The sequence below is a fragment of the Triplophysa rosa genome, linkage group LG14, assembly GCF_024868665.1.
Source record: "Triplophysa rosa linkage group LG14, Trosa_1v2, whole genome shotgun sequence".
Taxonomy (NCBI): Eukaryota; Metazoa; Chordata; class Actinopteri; order Cypriniformes; family Nemacheilidae; genus Triplophysa; species Triplophysa rosa.
In genome coordinates this window covers 10028046-10056043 of record NC_079903.1, presented here as the reverse complement: position 1 = coordinate 10056043, position 27998 = coordinate 10028046, and the positions used below count along the sequence as shown (strand labels likewise).

The 27998-nt window shown below is 38.7% G+C and overlaps 1 protein-coding gene across 1 annotated transcript; it reads right to left on the bottom strand.

Annotated features, from left to right (window-relative positions):
- Window positions 1–20: 20 nt before the first annotated feature.
- On the bottom strand, window positions 21–27955 carry nectin3a (nectin cell adhesion molecule 3a). The gene is made up of 6 exons (XM_057351902.1): window positions 27771–27955; window positions 12760–13107; window positions 8691–8990; window positions 6845–6962; window positions 6100–6251; window positions 21–3915 (listed from the first exon to the last, which is right to left on the bottom strand). Exons 1-6 carry the CDS (start codon window positions 27859–27861, stop codon window positions 3287–3289), a joined length of 1638 nt encoding a protein of 545 aa, XP_057207885.1. The 5' UTR covers window positions 27862–27955; the 3' UTR covers window positions 21–3286.
- Between the last annotated feature and the right edge of the window lie 43 nt (window positions 27956–27998).

The following is a 27998-nucleotide window of genomic DNA, read 5'->3' as shown; positions in this document are numbered from 1 at the left end:
TCTCAAAGAAAACTGTTTTATTATAAACAGAAGGCATCAAAAACAAAGCAACATCCATCCCTTATGTCCAAAATAAGTCGTACGTACATCTGAATAACTCTAACATAATACAAAATAATCGTTTAAACTCCTGAGAACTAAATATAAAAAAGATCATGAGAAGAAAAAAAGCATAACAAAACATGAACATTTGAATGTTTTCAAGACTCATATAAAAATATGTTTATTTCATAGACAAATATCTCCCAGCAAAATATTTACAAATAGTAATATGTACTGCAACTGGCCAACATGAACACTTGAAAGCGCTAAAAGCTTCAAATTTCCAGAGAGATCTCAAATTTCAGGTGCTTTCAAACTTGCAACAAGAATAAAAAACTTTTGAGACAATGACAAACTCAAACAGCACTTGAGGAATACAAGAGAAGCATGTCTTCACTGAATAGTGACAGACTAAACATCTAATGGTTTTTGTTCTGCCAAAGGCACTATGCTTGTGAATATATACTTTATACAAAAGTAAGCAAGAAAGAAACGCTTGTAGTCAGTTTTTCCGTAACTCCATTATGTAAAGCACTAATAAAGTTACAAGCATGAGTCTGCAATCTATTAAAAACTAAACAAAAACTGTTAAACTCCAGCACACCATGTATGAGATAAGACTACATTTTTGTTAATTGCCCCAAATAATTTAAAGACAAGGAACTGATTTTTTTTTCTTGAACACTATATAGGAAGAACGCAGCTGAGGAAACAACGCAGCAGATTTATGAACAATGAATCAAAGCAATTGCAACTGGCATATCTTGTTCAACAGGCATGTTACACACGTCCATCGGGACCTATAGAGGAAAAACAATCTCGCGTGCTCACGGACAGATGCTCTGGACTTCTCCGAGATCCGGTGAAATGAGCGCCGTTTGCAGGAGGACAGAAAATATTAATTATAAAGTTAGATCTTTGAGCTGAGGCGTGCAGCAGATGCGAGCCAGACAGTTTATTCTGGGAAATCTGAAGCATTGGGAGTAGCAAGGGTGGAGAGATGGAGTGAAATTAGAAATCAGCGTAAAATTAAAAGGGGTGCTCTAAATTGTCAGATGCCGCAAGGCTTCGGTGAAACCTAAGGGGCAGACCGTGGTTATTTTGATCTGTCACAGCGGACGTCAACCGTCCCCTCACCCCACGACAGGTCTTCAATACAGCCACATTAAACCGCCCTTTCAGAAGCAGTCTGATTGCGCTCTAACTTAAACACTGGTGAAAAGGAGATTACTATGAGAAGGGTGTGTGTTGAAATGCGTCAAAATATAGAGCAGCTGGGTTAAAAATAAACCGTAGAGTAATCCGTGCTGTATTTCTACTCATGTACATAAATAAACTGCAAACATGAATTTCTTACTCGGTATGTTTGTCTTGTTTTCCAGTACATGCAGTATATCTAAGAGTTCTTAAAGGGATAGTTCACCCAAAATTGAAAATTCTGTCATCATTTACTCACCCTCTTGACATTTCAAACCTGTATGACTTTCTTTCTTCTGCAGAACACAAAAGAAGATATTTTGAAAAATGCTGGTAACAGAAAACCGTTGGTCCCCTATAGGCGCTTTCAGACCAGATAAGTTCAGGAACAAAGTTTCGAAACGAGTAAAGCTAAGTTTTCCATCAGGCCATTTCCCCGATCACATTCGCACCAGCAAAAGGAACAATTTTGTGACATAAGCCGGTCGACAGCGACGTCATTTAGGCGCATCCGTCGAACAACGACAAACAACATAATGATGGAGGATGCTTTGATCGGTACTGTGTTCGGCCAATCAGCGTTTGCTTACGTCACGGTTCGTTCCTATCCTGCTGGTTTAGACCCTAGCTCAGAGAAGGAGCTAAAGTGTTCCTCCAAAAAGGTTCTCCCCAACTAAAATTCCGGCCGGTTCCTGCGGTGCGAAAACAACAAAAAGCGGGTACTTCCAGCAAATCGTCCAGGGAACTATGAAATCGTTCCTGCGGTGCGAAAGCCCCTATTTACTTGCATTGGTTTTGTGTCCATACAATAGAAGCCAATGGGGACCAGTGGTTTTTGGGTACCAACATTCTTCAAAATATCTTTTGTGTTTTGTGTATAAAATGACAAGAGGGTGAGTAAATGATGACATCATCTTTTTAGGTAAACTCTTCCTTTATATCAAGATACATAGTTGAGAAGCAAAATGACTTAAGATACAATGTGTTGTTTTTTGGTTGTTTTTTACTTAATTCAAAATTAATTAAGTTTTATGCTTATAACAAGAAAATGGGGAAAGAGAAATCAACTTAATTAAAAGGCAATAGTTTATTTTTCGGACCCCACTGGCATTAAGATCGCTTCATTTTTTTGAATTATTTTAAATGGATCTTGATTTAAGGATATTTACATTTTTGTTCTGAAAACCAAGATAAAAATATTGAGTAAGAAATTCATTTTTTGCAATCATGTTCTTAATTTGTATTTTTGCCTTATTTTACAGTACGAATATATATTCTCAAAACAAGATATATTTTATCTTGTTATAATCATAAGCCTCACTAAATTATGATTCATGCCTAAGACAAGAAAAAACATTTGCCAATGTTGTAGAAAAAGTCATGATGTGTTTTTATGCTTACATTTTGTATTTTTTAAGTGATAGAAAAAAATACCTCATTTTGAGAATCTTTAGATATCATGATTAAAAACACAAAAATACCGATTAAGAAAATGATTTCTGCACCGTGTATATCCTATGCAAAAGGATTCCCTGCAGTCAAAACATAAGACTCTGACTATACGCCTTTCAAACTCATATTGACATGAAACTAAAGTGATCCATTGCTCCGATTACTGGAGAAGTCATATGCTGTAAATGTCAAGAAAAACAGCGAGAGAGGACAGGACCAAGAATATACTGCACCTGGTTGTAAAGCTAACAGTCATGTGCAATGTGGTAACTGGAACGGTTACTCACGGAGTGCAGCTTTATTTTTGGCAGACTTCTTTGTGTAAGTCCACCCTGTGATCATAAACCATGTAAACCCCTCTCTTTACATCCTATAGTCTCACAGAAATACACGCGACAAAATCATCCAAAACGTACATGTATTTGCAGTAAATTACAGCCGTTCGCGTCGTATAAAACATGAGGATGAAATCGAAAAACCTGGAGCTCGGAGTAAAATATTTTTTTTTTGTTCATAATGTACACCCGAGTTAAATAATACGTTCTCCGTTCAATTTAAATTACGCATTGTCCAAAGTTCCTTGACCCCCTTGTTTTCAAACATACCACTCCCTGCGTGAAATCACAGAGCCGTCTACGTGCGACACGTAATCGCTGTCCGTGCCATTATCGCAGCACTCGTCCTGCAGGTAGGGGGAGCCGTTGTGCAGAGGTGGCCCGCTGGGGTTCACGTTGTGATGGTTGTGGTGGTCTGAGTAATACGTTCCCTCTCTCTGAAGGCTAAGATTGTCGCTCCAGCCCTCCATGTCTTTATGGTCACTGCCGTAATCGGGATAAATAATGTCTCCGTCGATTTTGGGCTTTAGTTCTTGGCTGCCGTTGCCCGAATCGTCTCCGTACACGTCCCGGAGCTCATGCGGTTCAAGCACATCCAACTGCGACTCTTTCTGCATGTCGGACGGGCCTATGTACTGCTTGGTGTAGTAGTCGCCTCGGAACGTTCGCCGCTGACGCATGTAGACGACTCCCGCCAGTGCCATCAGCAACACCAAAACCAGGATCCCGCCGATGGCACCACCCACAACCGTACCCAGACTGCTGTCTGGTGTGGAAGCTTCACTTGGGAAGGTGAAATGGGCTTGTTGTTTGACAGGAGCTGTGATGGTTAAGCTGCTTTTGGGCAAGTTGGACTGGGTGGTGGGGATCGCAGTGGTTGGTGGTGGTTCTAGGACAAACAGAGGTGGATAAACAGAAATATATGAGAAAACCGTTTCATATGAAAAGACTTGAAAAACAACCTATTTCCTCTTTAAGAGGTATTAGGTATTCTGTTGTAATAAGTCTAAAGTCCATAGGAAAGTCCAGCTGTCTGTGCGCCGCCCGCATGACGTACTTTGCGTCATCAAGAGGGTCCGCGGTCATCCGCACATCCCATCCACGTGCAGCCCAATTTTGGAAACCATGCGGACAGTACGCGAACAACAGTGCATGCGTGAGAAAAATGTTGAGCCGGCCGAGTCCACTAGATGACATACTGTACATGTGCCGAATTTGTCAATCCGCATGTATTTGCGGTTGAGTATGCTTTAAAAGCTATGCATATTATATTATGCCTGTAGCTCAGTGGTAAGAGCATGGCATTAGCAAAGCCAAGGTCATGGGTACGATCCCAGGGATTGCACATACTTAGAAACAAATGTGTAGGATAATGCAATGTAAGTCGCTTTGGATAAAAGCGTCTGGCAAATGGGTAAATGTAAATGAAACGTTACTTGGCTTAACTTGCCTCTCCAATATTTTGAATTTCGACTGTGATACCAAGCTCAACCCCAAGATGTCAATGTCCCATTTGATTTCTTCAAATGCGACAAAACTACAGGACCCATTCAACAAATTGTTTATTTAATCAAATTAACATATAATAAAATAAATTAATATATTGACATAAATTAAATTAAATATAAATAGTCATATTATTAGTGTCACGATTCAGGGTGAGAGACATGGATACATGGACAGAGGACCCAAATGCAGACAGCGGGTAAGGGGTTAACAAGACAGACTTTAATAACTAAAAATACAAAACAAAGACCCACGTGGGGGAACATAACAAAACATAGCAACACGGACAGGGACTAACTAGACTCGAAATAATAACAACACTTGACATAACCACAATAAACTAAACTAAACTAAACTAAACTAAACTAAACTAAACTAAACTAAACTACAGAACGAGAACTCACCACGATGACAAACACGATGCAACAGAACAATGATCCAGCACAGGACAGAAAACACAGGGACATTATAAAGGGGACAAATCAAGAGAGTGCAGGTGCGGGGCATGAACTAGTTAACAAACAATAACGAGGAGACGAAAGGGCGGGAACAGAGACGCCACACCGGAGAGTGGAAGACCAAAAGGGACAAAACGCCACTCTCCACATAAAACAAGAGGTTCTGTCATGGCAACCATGACAATTAGACACTAGCCAGACCGATAAACAAACACAGACCGGAAGTTAGCGTCAATCCAGGAGCGCACGTCCAATAAAACGGTCTATACCCGGGCCTTAAACGTCCTAAAAACAGACAGGGTTTGTTTTGCTCTAATACAAACTTTCCATACTCTCTACCTTTGCTGTCAGAAATGTTAAGAATTTGCACACCATGGAAGTCCAAAAACTCCCTTCTCATCTTCTGTTGCTTAAAGAAGGGCTTAGGTGGCCAAATGTGTATGATGCACAAGAAGAGCTGGCTGAATCGAAACTCCTGCGAGTTTGCTCCAAACTTATTTACGTCATTGCAGAAACCTCACAGGCCAAGTGTGGACATTTGGCACATTCAACTCGCTCTCAGAAAGGCTTTGAGCATCACTGTCAACAGTTTGGGATTTACGTGGAGATGCAGACCAACTCAATGTCAACACGAGATGAAACACAGCCAAACGTGCGTTTTTGTCAATGACCATGTAAACATAATTTGTACCAAAATGCTGTGTACTAAGACACAAGTAATGTTTTACATGTTATGTTGTTGTACTTCTTTGACGCAAAGTAAACCTTTAACGCACTTTGGGCTTCCAGCTGGCGAGAAGTTCAAAAGAAAAAAACTAATATGGAGCATAACATACAGTGTGTTTTATCCTTGGGTGGAGTGTCTCGTCTGCATGAAAGATCTTAAGATGTCAGGCCAAAGATGCTACTGAAGGAAGTAATTAATGAAAAAAGTCATACTGCAGTTTGCCTTATAATTTTCATCCCGAGTCACCAATGTCATGTTAAAATAGCCGTGTGGAACAGTCAGAACATAATCTATCAGCCAGGCCTTTTCCCTTGACCTTCAACCCCCCATGAAGTAAAAACATCATCACAGGCATCCTCTGAGGTTACATACAACTTCTCACCTATTATCAAGACGCGAACATCTTGAAAGCTCTGCCCAACATCGTTCAGAACTTCACACCTGTATTGTCCGGAGTCGTTTTGCTCTAAAGGCCGTGTAAACATTAGGCTGCCATTAGATGTGTCCACACCTGCAGGCATTGGGGCGTCTAACCTGGAGGGTGACAAAAGACAGGATTATCATCAGTTTCGGAAACGTCAACAAGGTCATTTATTCTGCAGGCAACCACCCTAGAAAAAACATGTAGTTGCCATTTCCCCCTTTCTCATGGGAACATCAGTGATATATAGAGTTTCTGTAACACTCCAGTTCATATAGCTGTATTTACACTACACACTGGTGCTGAATATCAAAAGATTATTAGCCTGGATACTTAAAGGGACAGTTCACCCTAAAATAAAAAATTCGGTCATCATTTACTCATCCTCATGTCATTCCAAACCTGTTTGACTTTCTTTCTTCTGCAGAACATAGAAGAAGATATTTTGAAGAATGTTGGTAACCGAATAACACTGACCCTCATTGGCTTCCATTGTATGGACACAAAACCACAGAGACATTTTTCAAAGTATCTTCTTTTGTGTTCCACAGATGAACGAATCATATACAGGTTTTGAACAACACAAGGGCGAATAAATGATGACAGATTTTTATGATACTTTATATTATACTACTGTATATAGAACGTACCGGTTTAACTTCTTCATCTAAATACTGTATACTGTAATGTAGGTGATTGCACAAACCTGGTCCAGAGGAAGACATGAGCAGGTGGGTTGGCAGAGGCTTTACAGTCCAACTTTACATTTTCTTGTCCCACATACCACACCTCCTGAAGGCCCACCACCACAACATCTGGACGAACTGCAACAAGATTTTAGAATTTCATTGACTACATCATTTCATGATTTTAAATAAATAAAACGGATTTATTTTATTTGTAAGCAGTATAGCATATGAAGAGTATATTTTAATGAAGTATAACATAATGTTTTGACATTGCAATTGTCAGGTTGGACTAAAGTTCATCACAATACAACAGAACAGAAACAGCGAGGGGTAATGTGGTTGGCTAACCCAATTAAAAATAAACGCCAGGACACTGAGAATGAGATGGGGCTGAGAAAATAAACCAACGTGCGAGAATCCAGGAGTGAAACAGAGAATGCTGAGATTCAACCCCACCGTTTATCTAAAAACAACAAGATTGAATTCTTATCAGCATGCAGTATTCAACTAACTTGAACCAACCCAAACCACAGTATTCTCGAGAACTGAAGACGTTCAGTGTCAGTGATGTACAATTTTTGGCAATTTACTTTAAATTCTACTCACAAAAGAATCGTTTGTTTTTGACAGAAGTAAGTCACACCCATGTGAGAACACAACAAATGAATACTTTCATTTTTTTGCTGAACAATTCTTTTACTCCTCAAAACTAGTTTTAAAACAGTCTGGAAGGCGTTGTGTGATTTATTGACTGCTAAAGCCTTCCTCTCCCAGTTGTGTTTCCTCTCGTGATGCTGTCCTTGCTGTGCTTGGATCAATATTTCATAAACCACCTCCATTAACCGTTCAAACAGACAGCGGCCAACAATTGAGCATGTCAATGGTTTGTACGTGGAGGATTAGGACGTTAAAACGACTTCTAAATTGACATTTTACGAGTCTGAAAGTCGCAAAAGTGAGTTCCTGAACGACCTGTGCTCAAATAAACTAGAAACCAACAACTGCTGGCAGAGAGTCCATCTCCTATACTGTGAAATACTAAAAGGTCCCAGCAGTAAAGATCTTCCACTTTTTTTTACTTTTCTTTTCATTTTTTACTTTTTGCCTCTATTGATAAATGACAGTGGATATGGAAGACCAAGGCAGCAATAATTAAAAACGAATAAAAAATAAATAAATGTAATTAATGAAAATAAAGGAAATAAAGCTATTTTAATTTTTATATTAAATTTAGTCCTAAATTTAATTATGTATTACCTTTTTTAATGATTATTTGCTGTATTTATTTTAACTTGATATTTTATTCTTTCATTATTTTCATATTTATTTTTATGCATTTATTTACTATTTTCAGACTTTTTGCCTCTATTGATAAAGGACAGTGAATATGGAAGACCAAGGCTGCAATCATTAAAAATAAAGAAAATGTAATCATAAATAAAAAATGAAAAAGATTTTTTTACATGAAATTTTGTCCTACATTTTATAATGTATTACCTTTTTTTCTTATAATCATTATTTGCTGTAGTTATTTTGAACTTATTTTTCTATTTATTTCCAAGCGTTCATTTATTTTTATATTTTTCCTCATTTGTATTTATTTTCATATTGAAATATTCCCACATTTTTATTTATTCATTTAGCATTTCCTTTTTAATTTCTGTCTTTATTTTTACATATCTGTGTGCCACATAGATAGAAAGTTAAGCGCATTTTGTCAAATTATTTTATAATAACCACGATTTTCCAGAAATAGAAACAGTAGTATTGTGTACTTCTGTGTAGAGGAAGTTTGATAAAACAATGACAGAACTAAACCTTACTAAAAATTCTTTAATTGTTAATATCCACATTTGTACTCACACAGTACGTTGAGCTGATATGGGATGCGGAATTCTGTGGATAGGGCCGGGTGACGGACGATGCAGCTGAGGGCACTGCCGAACCCCTCACGGGTGGGGGCCCAGATGAAATGAGCTAAAGTGGTGGTGGTGCCATCGGTCTCCTCGTGCGTCATGACGTCTGTCTGGCCGTCCACTTCTGACAACCAGAGGACCTCCGATGCCGGGCGACCCCGTTCAGCTGTGCAGGTGGCCACTAGAGTTTCACCATCTCCAGCCAGCAGAGACAAAGAGCCGGGAGACACATAGACTTTGGGCTCCACTGAAGAAACCAAGACAGAAGAAACCGAATTGAACAGAGAAATAAGCAGGTCTGAAGATCTTGAGGAATTATAAGTTAGAAAATGAGTTATTGATACAGAATGTACAAGATGATATCACTCAACAGGATAAATAAATGATCTTTTAAAAGAAGAGAGTGGGAAAAGAGGTCTAAGTACACTCAGGAAACAGGAGATGTGATCGATTACCCGAACCCACATATTCACATTAAAAATGAATGATGGCAACAATGTGAAATGAGTCTGAGTGCTGAGGCAGGAGAACTACAAGCACCCACAGAGAGTCAGAACAGTGGTACATTAGTGAGAAACTCCACATGGCTGAAGCTAAGACACATTATATATTACAGTTGAATAAATCATTTTGAAATGTCAACTTTACTGCAATAATTTGTTCTACTGCCCATAGCAACAAAAGCCGCACTGATTGAATTAAAACAAGAGAGTCCATTTTAACCATTGTTCTCATTTCTGAAATGACATTAACTGTGACTGAACTATTTCACCTGTACTGTATTGCATTTTGTGCACCCTGTCACTAAACTAAGTCGGACTTATGAAACTGAAAGTAAAACACGCGGCAACCCATCTTAGAGCAATTTACAGCGCGGGACGTGAGGGTCTCGAGACACGCTTTACATAACAAAAATTGTGAAAAAGTGCCGTGTATCACTAATAACTTCAGTGAAGCAGCACAGTGCAAATTTAAATGACGTGACGGTTTGGAATTAGTAACGGATCTTTGTTTAACTGCTGGTCTGGAATTTGTGGTGAAAGAAAGTAGTTCCCCAGTTCCTTTAAAAAAACCAGAGGGTTTTAAAGACACTCTGTTGTTTCTGATTTATCTACATACTTGTGGCGTCAAACTGTTGTATAAATGCAATATCGCTCTTGTAGTCGTGTTATACGTCTCTATATCAGAATGATATGATTGCCTCCTCTGGCCTAATCACAGCCATGCTGATATAGAGCACTATCACACTCCTACTTGAGCAATATTGCATTAGTATGTGGGTGCATAAAAACATTTATTTTGAACTAATAAATTCAAGACTGCTACATCACATTAAGCATTTTAGAGGCTTATAATGTGTCACATTTAAACTTTGTTTAAAAAAAGTTATATTTTTAAACTATGTAAACATGTATATATATATATATATATAGACTAATTTCTATAACTTTTCTATATAAGAAAATCTCTCTCTATATATGCATCTTGTCTATAAACCCACAACTCTCTCTGTCAAGAACTGGAACAGCTGTGCTCTTGTTTAAGAAACTCTTTTACCATGTGTGTGGGAATGTCAACTTAATCCTAAACACAAGGCCGTCTGCTCCGCACACCTGTTCCGCTCCGTTTTCATGCCGATCTTGTATACGACAAATCTAAATAACCCCCGGGACCCCTAAAGCTAAATATAGCCTCGCAGAAGCAGCGCAGTGGGGAACCACAGTGCATCACTGAGCGATGACATTTAACTGCCAAGATCCGACCCACCCTGAATTCATCTAACCTGAACTCTGTGCCATCTGCATCTCGCTGACTCAGGGCCTACAGGGGCATCTTGGCAACTCATTCACACTCAACCCTCCAGATAAAAGATATAATGGAGAGCGAGTTCATTCGATAGTGTGGGTTTGGGGCAAGGTACTGATTTTTTTCATTAGGGAGTGGAGGAATTAGGGATGGGTTACTGTCACCCGCAAGATCTCAGACGTCAAACGTTCCTGCTGTGGGTCATAGAGCAGGGCTGTCATTAGAGGCAAGTGATGAGGGGGCTCGCTAAATGTATCTTTACACTGCTAAGCGTATAGGGGGCTCAGTTGTCCCAGGACCGTTACTGAAAATAAGAGCCCTGTTACAGACTATATCAACACACAACTCTGAATGTAACTACAATGGACTCAAAGCCATTATGTTAAAAAGGAAAAGAGGGAATTGTGGGTACGAATCACATAGCTGGGCTTGGGTGCCACCTCTGATGTGTTTTATTGTTAAATTCACATGGTCATTGATAATTCCTGCAATGATTCATCATTGTTAAATTTACAGGAATAGGGGATGCGGCTTCAAGCTTGTGTGCAAAAAGCACACAAACTCAACGCAGCTGATTGGCCAGTGAGGCCAGTAAGTAAATTTCTCCCTTTGGTGTGAAAATGCCACACAAAAATAAGGCTTTTCTGTAACAGGAATGACATTTATATGTGGATCAAGTAAAAGTTTGACTTCTGGTGCAGTGTTGTTTTCGCCTTACTGTCACACAGGTTTAACAATAAAGGAAAAATTCGCTTCTGTCTTGTTTTGCAGGAACGCAGGAAGTACACAATAAGGAAGGAACAAAACATCCCACAACATAAAAAAAACAAGGAATGCATTATCATACCAGTGTATGACAAATATCTCTGCAACCGCCTGACACTTTATTTCAAAAGCAGAACAGGGACTCTGTAAAGGGTGTTTCCACAACTTTCTATAATTATAATCTATAAAAATAAGCCATTCCAGCACAAGTCCTGCTAAATCATAACTTCCCTGTAATTTTGGTTTTTTGTTTTAATAACACAATTAGTCACCTAATTTTATAGAGGTGTCACCAAGTATTTTATAGAAATATATAAATAAATGTAACTAATTTTATAATTATTGCAGCTTTTAGCTTTAAATAAAATGTGATACTTTATCAATTAGCACAATGTGGTTGCCAGGGCATTTCTATGCAGTTGCTAGGGTTTTCTGAGTGGTTGTTCGGTGGCTGCCACCTCGTTCCACCTATCCAAGGATTTTGTGGATTAATCACATCCAGAATAAAAATTTGTGTTTACTGCACATAATATACTGTATGTCTGTGTGCTGTGCATATTTATTTAGTATTTATAGACATATACACCTTAATATATATATATATAGTTAAGAAAAATATAAAATGCAGACACAACCTTTTATTCTGGATGAGATTAATAGCGATTAATCAGGCGACAGCCCTAAATTATATATCAATTTTTATATATAATTTAGGGCTGTCAATCGATTATTCGCGATTAATCGCATCCAGAATAAAAGTTTGTGTTTGCATAATATATGTCTGTTTACTGTGCATATTAATTTTGTATTTATAAACACAAAAACATACACATACATGTATATATATTTAGGAAATATTTACATGTATTTATTTATATTTACCAATAATTTAAGTTACATATAAATGTTTTTTACTTTTTATATTTTTCTTAAATATATATTAATGAATACAAAATGAATATGCACAGTGCACAGACATATATTATGTAAACACAAACTTTTATTAATCGTTTGACAGCCCTAATATAATTTAAATTATACATAAATATTAATATTTACATATGTAAATATTTTCTAAACATATGCAGTACATGTATGTCTTTATAAACACAAAATAAATATGCACTGTGCATATATTATGTAAACTTCTATTCTGGATGCGATTAATCATGATTAATCATTGAACAGCCCATTTTATGACATTCTTGTACTTGAATATGTGTAGGGCTCCCAATTCAATATTATGCAATGCCCACGGTGTCATCTACATTGATGTTTCTTAAAGAGTAACTGTTGATGTGACTACAGTATATAGGTCAAGCTGTCCTGTAGCTCAGCTGATAAAGCATTGTGTTTGCAGGACACGCAAGCTGATCAAATGCACAGTATGTCTCTTTGGATAAAAGAATCTGTCAAAAGCATAAATGATGTGATATTGCACCCACCCATAATGTCCACTTTCGTAGAGGCCTGCATGTTTCCAAGTTGGAAGGTCACCACTTTGCATGTGTACATCCCAATGTCTGCAAAGCCCACACCCTCCAGGATAATGGACACATCATGCACTGAAGGCTTGAGGAAGTGCACCCGATTGCTGTACTTGTCAGCTATGGAGATCCCGTACTGTGGGTTGAAGACGGCCAAAGTGAAAGTGCCCGAGGGCAGCCGGCGCTCCCAGGAACTCTGCGTCAGGCTGAGGTTGGTGCTCACCATCACCTTACAGGTCAATGTGACGTTCTTTCCCAGTACAGCGGTCACATGCTCTGGAACCAGGACCTCATTGGCCCCCACACCTGGAGACAAACAACGATAGAGGAAATGATTGAACAGATTTATCAATATCAGATTTTCACAACATGATTATCGTGGCTAAAAATAAATAAATGACATCTCTACAACTGCATGACATTAACCGTCGTTCTTCCCTGCCATTCTAAAGAACATCTCACAAAAAATCCTGCTACATGATCTTGTGAATCAGTTCCAGCATGTGAGCCTAAACCGGTTCCATCTGTCTCTTTCTGCTGACATCACTTCCATCAGAGGAACCCTTGAAAGGTCATAACTAAAGTACAGTAGTGGGAGATCTAGTAAGGGAGATAATGAGGGCTTGTGTTTTCCCCAGCCGTAATTACACCTCACGCAGGAGGCCTCGCTTCTGGACTGCAGCAGGCTGGCAGCGCTGTGCCACACAGCTCGTGCCTCACATTCCTAATGAGATCCATACAGACCCCCGCGTCACGCTGCGGGACGCCCTGACCGCCCTCTCTGTTAACCGTCTAAACACCTTGTCTTTTAAAAGCCGCTGGAACGGGATGAAAACAACAATGCAATTTGGGAGATTTTTGTTTAATGGGCTTCTTTAATCTGCGTCTTTGCCCTTTGCATGTTTATTTGAACACGCTGGAGTTATTTGCTGAGACATGTAGACGTGATTTTTTGGTGAGCTGGCGGTTACGGTTACAATAGAAGAGCCTGATTAAACAAAGATGGTAGGAAGGTGGAGATAGGCTTGGTGACGAGTCAAAAATCAAACAGGGACCCCATGCGAAGACAATGCATTTGATTGACAAACACAGTTTTCTGTTCTTTGTTGATGTATTTCCTATCGAAACTGAAGGTCATCACATCAAAGGGATGGATCGTCCCTGTTTTTATTCAAGAGGCTCTCGTAACGTCATTAATCTAATTGTTAGTCGCAGGTGGTATCAAGCGGAGGGACGTTCACTCAAGAGAGCGTCTGATTGGATAACAATTTGTGTAGTTCAGGATGAATCATCAATATTTTGGGTCATGTAAATTCATTTTATTATGAAAACAAGAAGAAAAGAAGAAAATTAAGAGACCAAAATCATTTTCAGTTGTTCTAAATTTACCATTTATAAGTATGTGTTTTGGTAAAACGATCATTTTTGTTTCTTTCTGTGAACTACTAACAATAGTTCCCTCAAAATTCTATTTGCATTTATTTGGAGAAAATGAAAACTGGAGAAACCGGTCAAAATAACAGAAAAGTGTTAAAAAGGTTGTTTTATTTTGCTCAAATACTGCAAAGAAAACAAGTTCATAATACAACAGTAATATTTGTACATGTACCTAGGAAACATTCGAAAATGATGTATTTCTTTTGTAAATTTGTTGTTTCCATGTGTCCATCAGTCTATATATCTAGAAATGCTGAATATATGAAAATCTTAATTTTTTGCGGCTGTATTTACAGAAAAACTGGCAATTAAAAAATATTAAAAATAAAAATAACTACCAAAAGTAGTAGTATTGTATTATGAGTTAGTTTCTCTATTATATGTTTTCCACACTTTGGGTACAAATACATTTATGAACTTGTATAGAGGTTAACATTAATTCTGTACTCTGTATAGCTCCTGCAGGAAATCATGGTGTTCTCAAAGCAAAACAAAAGAACACGTTTCCATGAAGATTACTGGAAACACAGAAAAATTATAGGTTATAGAAAGAGAGTTGTGCAAAACACATTCTGAAGAAACACTGTACAGTCAAAACTAAAACTCTCCTCAGTCATTAAAGCCCACAAACGGCTCCACTTCAAATGGAAAAACAGTTAATCGGGGCACTATGCTTCCCTCTCCTCAATGACAGCAGTTAATGCAGTCGTACAAATGACTGCGTGCGCTAAGAACTATTAATACCATCAAAACGCTCCAAAGGTAAAACCCCTTCTATTTCAAATGCATAGGCTGGGTATACGAGACCATATCGTAAAAAGTGGCTCTATGGAGGGAATAAATAGTGGCTGATATTTTGAAACTTTGGCAGCCGCAGAAGGGTGGTAAACCTCTGCTATTATATCATGGCTGTATGGGTGCAGGCACTCCCTGTGACTGTTCCCCTGCCCACCCTGTAATTGCAAGAATACACACACACCAAGAGGCAGCGAGGGAGGGTGCGCGTCAGAGAGAGAGAGGACTTCACTGCAATCTGGCTTCTGGAATATTAAATTTGCTGAGACCAGAGGATCACCATTACGTCGCACACTGAAAAGATTGTTAAAGAGTCATTTATGTCAATCAGAGTCTATGGTTTACAAGCTTATGCATGAGACCCAATGGGATTGTTCTGCTGAATTCAAGGGGCTAGGATAAATATAACCTAGTGAGCCAGACTTTTGACCATTAGCATAAAGACTGGTGCAAATGGCGCATAATAGTGGTGGAAGAAGATTTCGACATACAAAGACATTGACAGCCTATACATACTATATAGTCTGATATAGAAATAGAGTTTTTTCATGTCTCCGACTCAGACAAGCTATGCGGTTCCTGACAACAACCCCTGCATGATAGTTTGCTCTTTTGGAGCATTGGAACTCAACACTGCATACTGCAGATCTCTCCCGGCTCAACAAGACTCCAAGTTACTCAACAAGACAAGACTTTGCAATATCTGATCTCTTCCATAGAGCCTTAACATGCACACAACATTCTGTATACACTTTAAGAAGGTACGTTTTGTTTTCTCAGCAGATTTGAGCGTATGATCGACACATATGATCAACTCTGTGCTGTCAGGTCTCTTAACCTGAGCCCAGTCGCATGCAACCGCTCACGCTACAGTGACACGAAATCAGACTTCATTTGTCCCAATGGACAACATGTTTACACTGTCTAAATCAGTCCCTATCTCCTAGTGCACTACGTGTCATTCATTATGTAGGACACAATAAATGTGTGAATTGATTTGAGGCGCCGCTTCAGAGGATTTCGTTTTGAAGGGGGCGGGGCTCTTCGGATTCTTAAGCGCATTTGATCGGAAAAGAAATTTGATGAGAGGTTGAAGTGTAGAATGACGTCATGAAATTTCTAGATTTTTTGAGCGCACATGCAACAGTCCCTGTGTCCGAAATTACTTACTTTTACACTATATAGTAGGCAAAAATAAGTATGAGTCATGAGTACGTCCGAAACCTCAGTATGCAAAAAACAGTAGGCAAGAAATACCCGGACGGTCTACTGCTTCCGTACTGTTTTAACGGTCGATAGGTAGATACTTATTCAAATTCAGTACGTAATGTCACAGTATGCGATTTTGGACACAGCTTGTCACTATCTTCTAAATGCTAATTTTGTCAGCGCTTTGGAGCATATCAGTTTATGTCCTCATTTAAAAAAATAGAAAAAATATATTTTTTTATTCCTGGGTCTTTAAAAAAATCCTATTAGATAATTTAAGAACATTTTGTGTACTCAGAGATGTGTTCATTTCAATGTAATATCAAACTTCAAATCATTTTAATCATTAAATAACTAATTTAATCATAAAAACTAAAATGAATTTAACATTTAAATACCATTGTTGCATCTAATAATGCTAGTTTCTAACTGTTTAATAAATCAACAACTGTTTCTGCTTCTACAAAAATAACACATATCAAGTCACTTCAAGGATTTATTTTTTACCAACACTGTGTCTCTTTTAACCTGGTTATAATGAGCATCTTCATAAGTATGGAGCTTAGAGTTGCGCTCAACTTACAACAACTCTTCAAACCACGCAAACTTCAGATGCAAGCTTACGTTTGATGTTGTGATACCACAACAAAACTCAGGTAAGCACAAGAGGGATTTAGAGTTTTTACAGGATGCATGAATTACCAACATACTGTAAGTCCTGCTCTCTCATTAAATCAGCACTATCCACATGAAACAAAAGCTCTTGGCGGATCATTTGACCTCTGAAATCAGACGTGTGAATTTATTTATTTTAGTTCTAACAAGCACTGTATTGAAATCCCTCTTATTTTCCACAAATGTGTACATCCACAAATGTAGAAAATAATACAAATGTTCTACATGTTAATTCAGAACTTAACTGAATCGTCACTGACATTTTCCTCTTCGAGAACGCTTAATAAATCTCATAGTTAGTAAATGAAATTACATTAATTCCAATACCAATTAAGGTAATACAGTGGCAATCCTGTTACCTTATCATCAATTAAAGCCTTTCAATGCAAGAACATTCGGAAAGTTATTTATGTTTACGGTCGCCCTGTGCGCGTTTGTTGTGTTTAGGGCAGCACAAACACACCCTGCGCTGTCTCCACTTCTCTGCGGTCTGAGCCATAAGAGCAGCTGGCACCTGTCTGCAAGCCAAACCCTCCGCTGACCTCCCAACCTGTCCGTCACGTACGCACACACATTCTACAAACACAACGGTGCCCATCGGGGAAGATGGTGAACACACGCTGACAAAAATATCGGTCTGCAGTCGGCTGCGACAACAAACTGCCGAAACCTATACACGCGCGTGTTGAAATGCATGGTATGCTACGTAGTTTGGACATGCGAAAATGACACATTCATTCAATGAATAGGCCTATACAACTAAAAGGGATAGTTCACCCAAAAAATAATAATCTATCATAATTTACTCACTCTCTTGTCATTTCAAACCTGTATGACTTTCCTTCTGTCATTTCAAACCAGAACACAAAAGAAGATATTTTGAAGATTTTTTGGCAAACGAACAACGCCGGCACCCATTCAAACCGTCGCTCTTCGGTTACCTACAGTACATTCTTCAAAATATCTTCTTTTGTATTCTGGTTTGAAATGACAGAAGGTGAGTAAATGATAACAGAATTTTCATTTTTGGATAAACTATCACTTTAAATAACAGTCCCATAGAGTTCCATTATAAGAGAATTATTATTAGTTTCTATGAACGCATTTTCTGCTGTAATCGACAACATATGTTTTCCACACATGCAGTGAACAGACCTTAAACTGTATTTAACCCATGATATTTCTTTGTGTAGTACCAATTTTTAACTTAATTTATTTTACATAATGTCTACAGTCCCTTTTCATAGAAATGAACAGATGGTCTCCGCTCAGAAATCTGACTCGCGGCCAGAGAGACAAACTGGTGTTCATTGCGTTTGCTGTAAGCGTGTTTAACAACTTTAGTAATAATGACAAAACCCAGGTCTGAAACAAAGCACTTTCATCTGCAATTTAGATTGTTGAAAGGTAATAACATAAACATTTAATCCTGTGGATGCAATTACAGCCATTCCTTCGTGAGCATGTAAACTTTCCTCGAGGATATCCTATTATAATCAGGACGCTTCAATCATGACCTCAACCCAGGCATGGCTCAACAATATGTAAAACTTCAGAAAGCATGCAAATCCCGGCCAAAGTCGCCTGAGAGGAAGCGCAGCTCTACCAATCAGATTTCAAGAATTTCAATAGGAAATGAAAGGCATGGTGTGACTGCATCAAATAATACAAAACAAAAAATTGGCAAAGGTAATGAGGAACAAATCGCAAGGTCGCCGCACGGAACATGAAGATGAGTGAAGAACAAAAAGGAAACGAGGGGAAACAATTCAGAAATGAATTAATGAAAGAGATATGTTCACTCTTTGAAGCGTTCCCCGTGTTTGTTTTTCTTTCTCTTGACATCACTAACTACAACAAGCTGTTCGCCCCGTCCAACTGTATATCCGAGTCCTCCGTTGCGCATTCCCCTCTCATCCGATGAGCCAAACGCCCCAGCATGAACTGAGATCTGGACCTGACCTCACTCTGAAACATCTTAACTTCATTTTGTTGTGGTGAGACTCGTCCCAGAGCCCCTGGTCTTTCTATCAGGTCACTGGGAGGAGAGAACGAGCTGATATATTCCCCATTTTTACATTAAAAAAAAGCAGGAAACAACTGCTGTTTCAAAAGGCCTAACTCGTCTCTTGCACGCGACAGCACACCTGGATCAGAGCTGTTTTTAAAGGCTCACTGATGTGGCAGGACGAGACCAGTGACGGGATTTACTTAAACACTGTGTTAATATCATAATGGCAGTGTCGATGGGATGAAAGGCAAAAGAAGTGCACTATAAGAAAACACAGTGACAGAGCCTTCGTAGAGGACAAAAAACAAAATGTTCTGCCATTTCGTAACTATTTTACACAAATGTTATGAACATGTTTTAGTACAATCTGCTCCAGTGATGCTTAGGTTTAGGGGGTGTGGTTAAGGATGGGGCTTTATTATGTTTTCCAATAATCATATTTTTTTACCACAATACAGTATCTCAAAGATTATGTATTTTTGAATGCAAACCCCGCAAGCGATTAGCACACCCGTTAGCATTTTAACATTAACAAGATGCACCACTGCCATTACAACGAATTGGGAGGAATGCAACGCTCAATATGGCCGCTCTAGCGAAGGAAGTCCCGCCTTCCAGTGAAACGAGCCAATCGTCAATCAGTATTGACTGACGATTCTCTGGGGCGTGGCTCTCGTGAGGTGCTTGCCAGCCTGTGCGCATGCACAGTAGATGAAGCGATCTGGAAAACGATGATTTTTAGGGCAATTTTAGCCTAGCAAATCCAAGTTATGGTACAGTTCATGTCAGGTTTAATTATTAATAGGACATATGCAGTTTAATTGTGATTTTAAAAATATCTGCCTTCCCCCATTCAAGTAGATAGGAATGTGGACTTGCTATTAACTGCCCAGAGGCGTTGCAAACATGGCCGCCGAGTGGCACGACTTCCGTAAAGGGACTTTGCTTCCGGTCAATGGTTTTTTTGAATGGGTTTTTGGTAAATTGCATGAAATAAGATCAGTGGTTAATAAAACCTCAAAATATTTTCACGTTTTTATGTATGACATCGAACACACCAGTTATAACCCGATCGTGTCTTAAAAACGGCGGTTGCTAACAAGTTGCTAAAAGCAATTACATCTAAATGTAGGTATATATCTATATAGACTACTTTCTATGCTTACTTTTAAAAATGTACCTTGTTGTTTTATTATTATTTAATTTAATTTAATTTAATTTAATTTAATTTAATTTAATTTAATTTAATTTAATTTAATTTAATTTAATTTAATTTAATTTAATTTAGGTGATTTTTAATGTAACCTCTTTCTCAATATCTTCCTCTTGTACTATTTTGTTATATGTTAATGATTAAAAAGTAAGTAAATCATCTTTTGGCGGGGACGTCAGCATATAAATCTCACAAATGCAACATGGACACAAATTTCTAAAAACATGGATGGAGATTCATTCACTGAATAATTACTTACCAGGGAACAGGTTTTAAAAAAGTTTGAAAAAGTTGTCGAAGGCTTGGTGGTGGTGACATTAACATCGAGCGACCATAGTGTCTGTTAATAGCCTCATGTTAGCTTTTTATCTCTGGCGATTGTATTTAGGCATCGAACGTAACAAATGTTGTGTTAATATGTAAATATTATCTTGATAGACAAAACGTGTAACCATCATAAACCTTTGTTTATAACAGATCTTACTTTTTGCAATCTAAAAGTCTATGAGAAAAATGCATAGGCTTTCGGTCGAGGGAACCAGCGTGGCGCAAACTGCTGGGTTGGCCTACAAAAATGTCATCTTATGAGTCCATACAAAAATCGTGAAAATAACCAACCAATTCAAATTAATCTTGACCGCTAATCCCCTTAAAATAAAAATACGAAGAATTGGTGGCAGTTAAATACTGATTTAATGGCTGCTGCTAAATGTGCTACAGTCCCTCAGTGTTTTAATGAATGTCAATAGCTAAAAAGACAGGTGGACTTAGAGCCAAGAGTATTTAGCAGCCATTCAGCTGTGCTGTGCTGTTTTGTTGCCGTGTTTTTTGGCCATTGACATTGACTAAGTGTTGAAAGGGCTATGCACTCTAAAAAATCCTGGGTTATTTTAAACCTAGCATTGGGTTAAACTAACCCAGAAACTGTTTATATCTGACCCAACGGCGGGTTAAAACAACCCAGCATTTTGGGTTAAAACAACCAAACGTAGGTTACACAACCCAACGGATTAGGTTTGTCCCTTTCTGACCTCTGGGTTTTAACAACCCAGCATTTTTAGCCATTTAACCCAGACCAGGGTACCCATTCACTTTATACGCTGCCAAAAGAAGAAGAGAAAATAGAGTTATCATAGTTCATGACCCCTGACAGGAACAGACTGCAGGACCGTAGCACATTTTAGTGCAGGGACAGTTTGGCAATAGCCTGTTCACGTGTAACAGATTATTATAATGGCATCCAAAAAGGAGATCATAAATATTCAACTTTGCAGTTGTTCGCCCCAAAGAAAACTCTCTGTTCCCTGATTCAATCTCTGAGTGAGCGAAACTACTAATAAAACGAGAACATTGAGGACATTGGCCTTGTGTAGAAACTAAACGATGACATGCTGTGAAATAATAATAACCTCAGTCCACTGAACCAACAATGCACTATTAAGCTACAAACTATGTTCTTGAAATCTATAATCTAGGCGACACATCTGAAGTGTTTGAGAACTTTTTGCTTTGTGCTTCTGTTACAGAACAGACATACACCCTTGATTGTACGAATTAAGGTTTTCAATAGCTACTTGACTGTGTTTATTTACATTTGCTAGCATATGTTAATCAGTTTTTTCAGCCGTGACATATTTGAAAGCAGATATCTTTACTTCCATGAAAACAATGAAACATCTGTGAAGTAATTAGCAAATCCAAATAAACATTCTGCCTGTCAGGGTACGAGAACGTTTCCTTCTTCCAACGAAACGTTTCCTCCAGCTCTTTTCTCACCCATCACATCTGATTAAACACCAGCTCTTAAAGGGACAGCGCCATCAATAACGTTAGTGTTAAAGTGTTGCCGTACCCGCCCCTTCACACTGAAGTCAACAACCAAACAACCAAACTACAAAATCTTTCCCGAGACTCGTTCGTCCGCGATAAGCACAAGCAACGCTCCACTTATCATCCTGACTTCTTGACATCTTTTGAAACCGAACAAAGGAGGCTTTCCATGAGCGGCTATTAACTGAGAAGCAGGGGGTCACGGGCTTACAATGCGAGGGTAAATTGCTTATTGGTGGTGGAAAATTCTTCCATGCTTGTGCTATTCACCCTTGTGTGTGAACGAAGAGTTGGTCATTTAGAAGCTGGTGACAGAGGTTAGAAAAAGGGCTAATGCTCGGTTCACACTGAGGCTACATTCACACCGCAAAATGCGCAGTGTTCGGTTGTACTTTTTCAGATTTTTGGGGGGAGAGAGAGACAGTTTGTTGATTTTCACTACATGATTATCGTGGCCAAAAGCATTCACAATGACGGTATTATTGCATTATCAATTAAAAATAAATAGTCAAAAATATTTATATAATTTTAATTTTGTGTTTTCTCTTTTTGGCCAATGAATCACACTCAAAATATGAGTGTAGCAAGAGTTTGTAACCATTGTCACTCTTAAAGGGACAGTTCACCCAAAAATAAAAATTCTGTCTTTATATACCCTCGAGTTGTTCCAAATCTGTATAAATGTATTTGTTCTGATGAACACAGAGGAATATATTTGGAAGAATGCTTGTAACCAAACAGTTCTTGGCCACCATTGACTACCATACTAGGAAAAATGACAACGGTAGTCAAAAGTGCCGCTTTCCTACATTCTTCAAAATATATTCTTTTGTGTTCATCAGAACAAAGAAATTTATATTGATTTGGAACAACTTGAGGGTGAGTACATGAAGACAGGGTTTTCATTTTTGGGTTCCTTTAAGACAAAATTTAAACCCGGGGCTGAATTATTTATTTATGCACAGTATTATTATATCAATAATAATCACTAATAATGTTTTTCAATATCACAGTTATTGTCTGTTTCAATCGTATTATTTCATCGCTTCATATGTTAATAATGAATATTGTAAACAAATGTTTTAAACAAAAAAAAAACACTTTGTCCATACAGTCTAATTCAACTTCCTGTTTATAGTCATAAGAGAAATGGATCTGTGTTACATTTGGCCCACATTCAACTGAGGTGTGGACATTCCGTTCTGAACTGCTAACAACAATTTGGCATCTTCCTGGCCTGCAAGACTTCCTTGGGAAGTTTCTAGGAAGCCATTATTCTCTGGCTGTATGGATTACTTCCTTAGAATGTCATGTTGTTATGAAAATGGTTCCTCATTTGAAATCCAAGCTAGAAACTCATTTCAAATGCACTACATTAAGCTGTTTTTCTGGACCGCTGACTGAAATGTGGTTTTTAGAATGAGGTGAATAAAGTAAAGAATGTGAGCTGTTAATGAGGCTTCACAGATCAGCACGCTATCCGAGCTCACGAGGGCTGGGTTTCTGACATCCTTCCCATACTCACCGAGAACTGTTTTCCTTCCCTTCACAGTGTCGGTGTTAATGCAAACACAATAACAGTAAGAAGAGCTCAATTGAAATAAAATGACTGGGCTATTCAAACAAAGCGTGAGTGTTTGCTCGCATTCGTCCGATGAGCAGATACAGGATGGTTTACGCAACATTTATATTTCCTCCAAAAATTCACCAGTTTCAACTGAGGTGCTAGTATATGGAAGAATGATAATGTGTCCGGGTCCTCTCGAGGTTTACAGGGGGTTGCCAGCTGAGAAACAAGATACTCAAGATGTCACAAAAGACAAAACAAACAAACAAGAATTACAAAGCAATGCAGTGGTTTGGTCAACATGAAGCACAATAGAATTAGTTTACTCTCTCCTCACTATGTTTTTTCCTCACACTGTCCGCAAAATGGAAGACGGGGCGTCGATCGGTATTGATGCTCAATACCACCCACATTGAGGGCTTTGTCTTTTGGTTTGTTTGTCAGTCAAATAGGCTGCATTTAATAGGTTTTCCACCTGTGGGACAACATTGCCACAGGTGGGTGAGATTTTACCAGAGGTGACATGCACACCTGTTAGATAAGACACAACCAACAATACTTGTAGGTATAAATGTATGATGAGTTTAATGGTACACAGGGCTGGATTGGTAATCGGACATACCGGGCATTTTCCCGGTAGGCCGATGTACTTTTTGGGCCGAAACGGACGCATGGGCCGGAGAGATGGACGGATTAGAAGCGTGAATCGGGCGCGTATGCACGGAACACGAATGCAATTGCGAATCGGACATGTATGCAGGAAAGGCAATGACAGCAGCACATAACCCCCCCCCCCGTCGATACAAATGGTGGAGGGCCGAAGCTGGTCAAAAATGCCAGGGCCAATGTAATGTCCCATTCCAGCCCTGATGGTACAAGTTCACCCAAAAATGAAAATTCTGTCATCATTTACTCCCTTATGTCATGTCAAAGCTGTATGACTTTCTTACTTCCGCAAAAACACAAACGAAGCTATTTTGAAGAATGTTGGTAACCAAACAACAGCGGTACTCATTTGCTTGTATAGACATTAAATACATAGAAGTCAATGGGTACAACTGTTGTTTGATTTCTAACATTCTTCAAAATATCTTCTTTTGTGTTCTGCAGAAGTCATATTTTTAAAAGGACAAGAGGGTGAGTAAATGATGAAAGAATTTTCACTTTTGGGTAAACTATCCCTTTAAGTCACACTTTGAAAATCGACCTATAAAAACATTTAGCAAAACATCACAGTTCAACAGGAAATCTTCATTAATGCTAATGCTGAATAATCATCAGAAGTTCTAGTACGCAACTGCTTTGTCATACAGAAGTGTAAAGCCATGAACTAGTGTTCTTTAAGGGTTTTGTGCCGTCAGATTAACAACAGAAATACAATGCAGCAAATTCACAAGACCTCACACACTCCTTTCTCGTCTCTGTAATTACATCATACATCAACATCTGAAGAGAACGCAGGGGAACTCTGTGAACTTGGACCTCATCAACATCACAGTACCGGGACTGCTCTCCTGCACGGTATCGCTTGTTAAAACCTTCCACACCGACTAACAATTACAAAGACAGCAGGGGAAGACCATTGCACATAAAATGTCCTCTTTGTTCCGATGCCCAGACAGAGGGATCTTAGAGGAGCTTTGAAAACAGATATTCGCTTTTGTAATGGGCAAACGCATCACTGAGACCTAGGAGACAAATCAGATAAGATGTTGGAAAATCCAAATATGGTGCATGCATGTGTCATGATGGGCCATGTGGTGTCAGAAATAGCGGTGGACATGCAACCACAACAATCGTACCCTAAATGTATGGAATTAATAAAATTAAACAAATTCATGAGTCCTTTCCCACTGGGATTGAAAAATACCAGGGCACGACTCCATAGCTGTTTAATTGCACGCTAAACGCCGATCGAAACAGGAAACAGCACTTTTGCAAGGCATAACACTCTTTAATAGAGAGAGACCTCCAGTTACAAAGCCTCTGATTATCACATTTTCCAGGATGGAAGACGTTCACAGCGAAACGCTTCTCTGCGGTCATGGTTTGTGCACCTCCGTGCTGGCTCAGCTCACAATAAAGTCTAATAGTCATTTCCTGATGGACCTCCTTCAAAAGAATCTTTTAATGTGATTGGCAGATTTCCGCCTGCGGTTATGTAGGCTAAGTGAGATTAAAATCGAGAACAAAGATGGCCTGGATGATGATGCAGCACACATTTTTAATAATAAAGAGTCAGTCTGCTTTCTATTATTGAGCTGAAAAATGAGTCTATGCATTGGACGCATCACCAATGTGCTTCAATACAAAAGTTTATACAAAGCACACAAACATATACTTTGTAGTGATTTGCAGCTGGCTAACATGAAAAACTGTGTAAAATCAGCTAACCAATGACACAGGCTAACCTACATTTTTGTAACGCATTACTTGCGTGAGGCTGCTGTCTGTAAGTGCTGAGCTTGCAAAGCTCTCACCTTGCTCTAATTTGCCCTATCAGGGAGACATTTGCTGACTGTATTTTCATAACATTACAACATTACATCTGTTTCATTCTACAGCAGCGAAACTTATCGCAGACACCCTGTGTGACTTCTCTGTCCCTACGTCCCAGGATTAGCCCATTTGTCCTCTGCAGATGTGACTGCACCAATATGACATTGGACCGTCTATACAGTATAAAGGACCATATGCAACCACTTAACATGAAAAAACACATGACCACTACATGGCTGCTGACTTAACTGTTCTTCAATGGACATAAACAGCTGATTTTACCGCCCACTATGACATAGATGTGGGTTTTATGATACAGTTATCTGTGTAAGACAATCATTAAACTAAACAGTTACCAAATCAATGCATTAGAAGCAACTAAACTGTGCTGGTAAGTTTACTCTGTTCCTCCGTCTTTGTGCCAAGCTATATAGAACTTAATGTAATAAAATGTATAAGTTTATGAGATACTTAGCATCCAATTACAAAGGTCAGATTTTGTAACTCAAAAGGAGAACAATTCAGATCCCCTTGAATTACTCAACACACATGAAAACTCAACACACCAATCCAAATTCTCACCAAACTCAATTCAGTCACTTTGGTTAACAGTTAATCGTACATTAATCTTTACAGTCAGAATTTCTCCCGTCGGACCCACACAAAATTAGCATCAGCCTGTCAAAACTAACTACCGGTGCTTTATGTGCAGTTAAAGTTCGCTCCATCTATTTCCACCCTTCGCATTGGTCTACAAAAGACATGATTATAGTCATTCAGTTAAACAGACCACTTCCTCTTGCAGTATTTTTCTTAGGGCGCAGACGTGGAGTTTCTCCCATTTTAACCTAATATTTAAGGAAACAGGAGGGAACAGTGCCACTGGCAGACTGCCCCAAAACAGGTCAATACCTCCAGACTCTGCGGCTGCAGCGCTTTCCTCCGGAGAGCTCAAAATATGCCCTTGCCTATTATGCCTAAACACACCCAACATTTCACGTGTTCAAGCATTTTACAACCATTTCATTCTGGTTCACCAGTTCAATGCTTCACAGCACTATACATGAGACAGTGGACTGAAACTTCTTGAAGTACAACTTGTGCAAAGAGTTGTGTTACCATAATGGAATATGGAATATAAAACTGTTGACAGTAAAGAAAGTTTCTTTGTCAAAAAAATTTAAAGGTTTGCAATGCAGAAAAAAACAAACGTTTATCTAAATGGTGGAGAAAGTGCTATTGTAAGATGCAAATGTTTCACATGCACATATTCTTTAAAGTGCAGAAAATTAATACTGATACTGAATAATAAAAATTAATGCCCATAATGATATTACTGTACCTACCATACAAATGAACCTTTTTTCACCAAAATAACCGCCATATTTGAAGTAAAACTTAACTTAAAACAACTAAAACAACAAAAACCATGGTTACAACACTTTTGCTATAATAAAACCATATTGTTCAAAGGGTTAGACTGATGATCGTAAACCAAGGTGAGCATCTTAAGGTTAAAACATTACTGTAAATACCAAATCTAATAAATATATTAGTTATAATATAATATTAGTTATTTCTCAAATTTCTTTTCATGCATAGGCTACACGGGGGGACATGACATCACAAGCATTCCATCACACGCGCACTAGGTAAACTTTCATCGCAACTTGCATGTTAACTTCAAGTCCAGTTCATGAACACCAGCGTCTTCATCCCGCAAAAGTACCCACCGGTGCAGACGCAAAACAGAAGACCGAAGAAAGGTAGAAGCCCACGAAAAACGGTGCTATTCCCAAAGATGTCCATTACTTCCTCTGCCATGATTCAGTCCGTAGTTGCAGCACTCACTGAGTTCCTTCTTGTTGAATCAACTCGGCGTCTGATCCACAGCGGCGCGGACCGCGGCACCACGCGAGGGCGGGACCTTTCCAGCAGCGATTTCCCACTAAAAATAAACC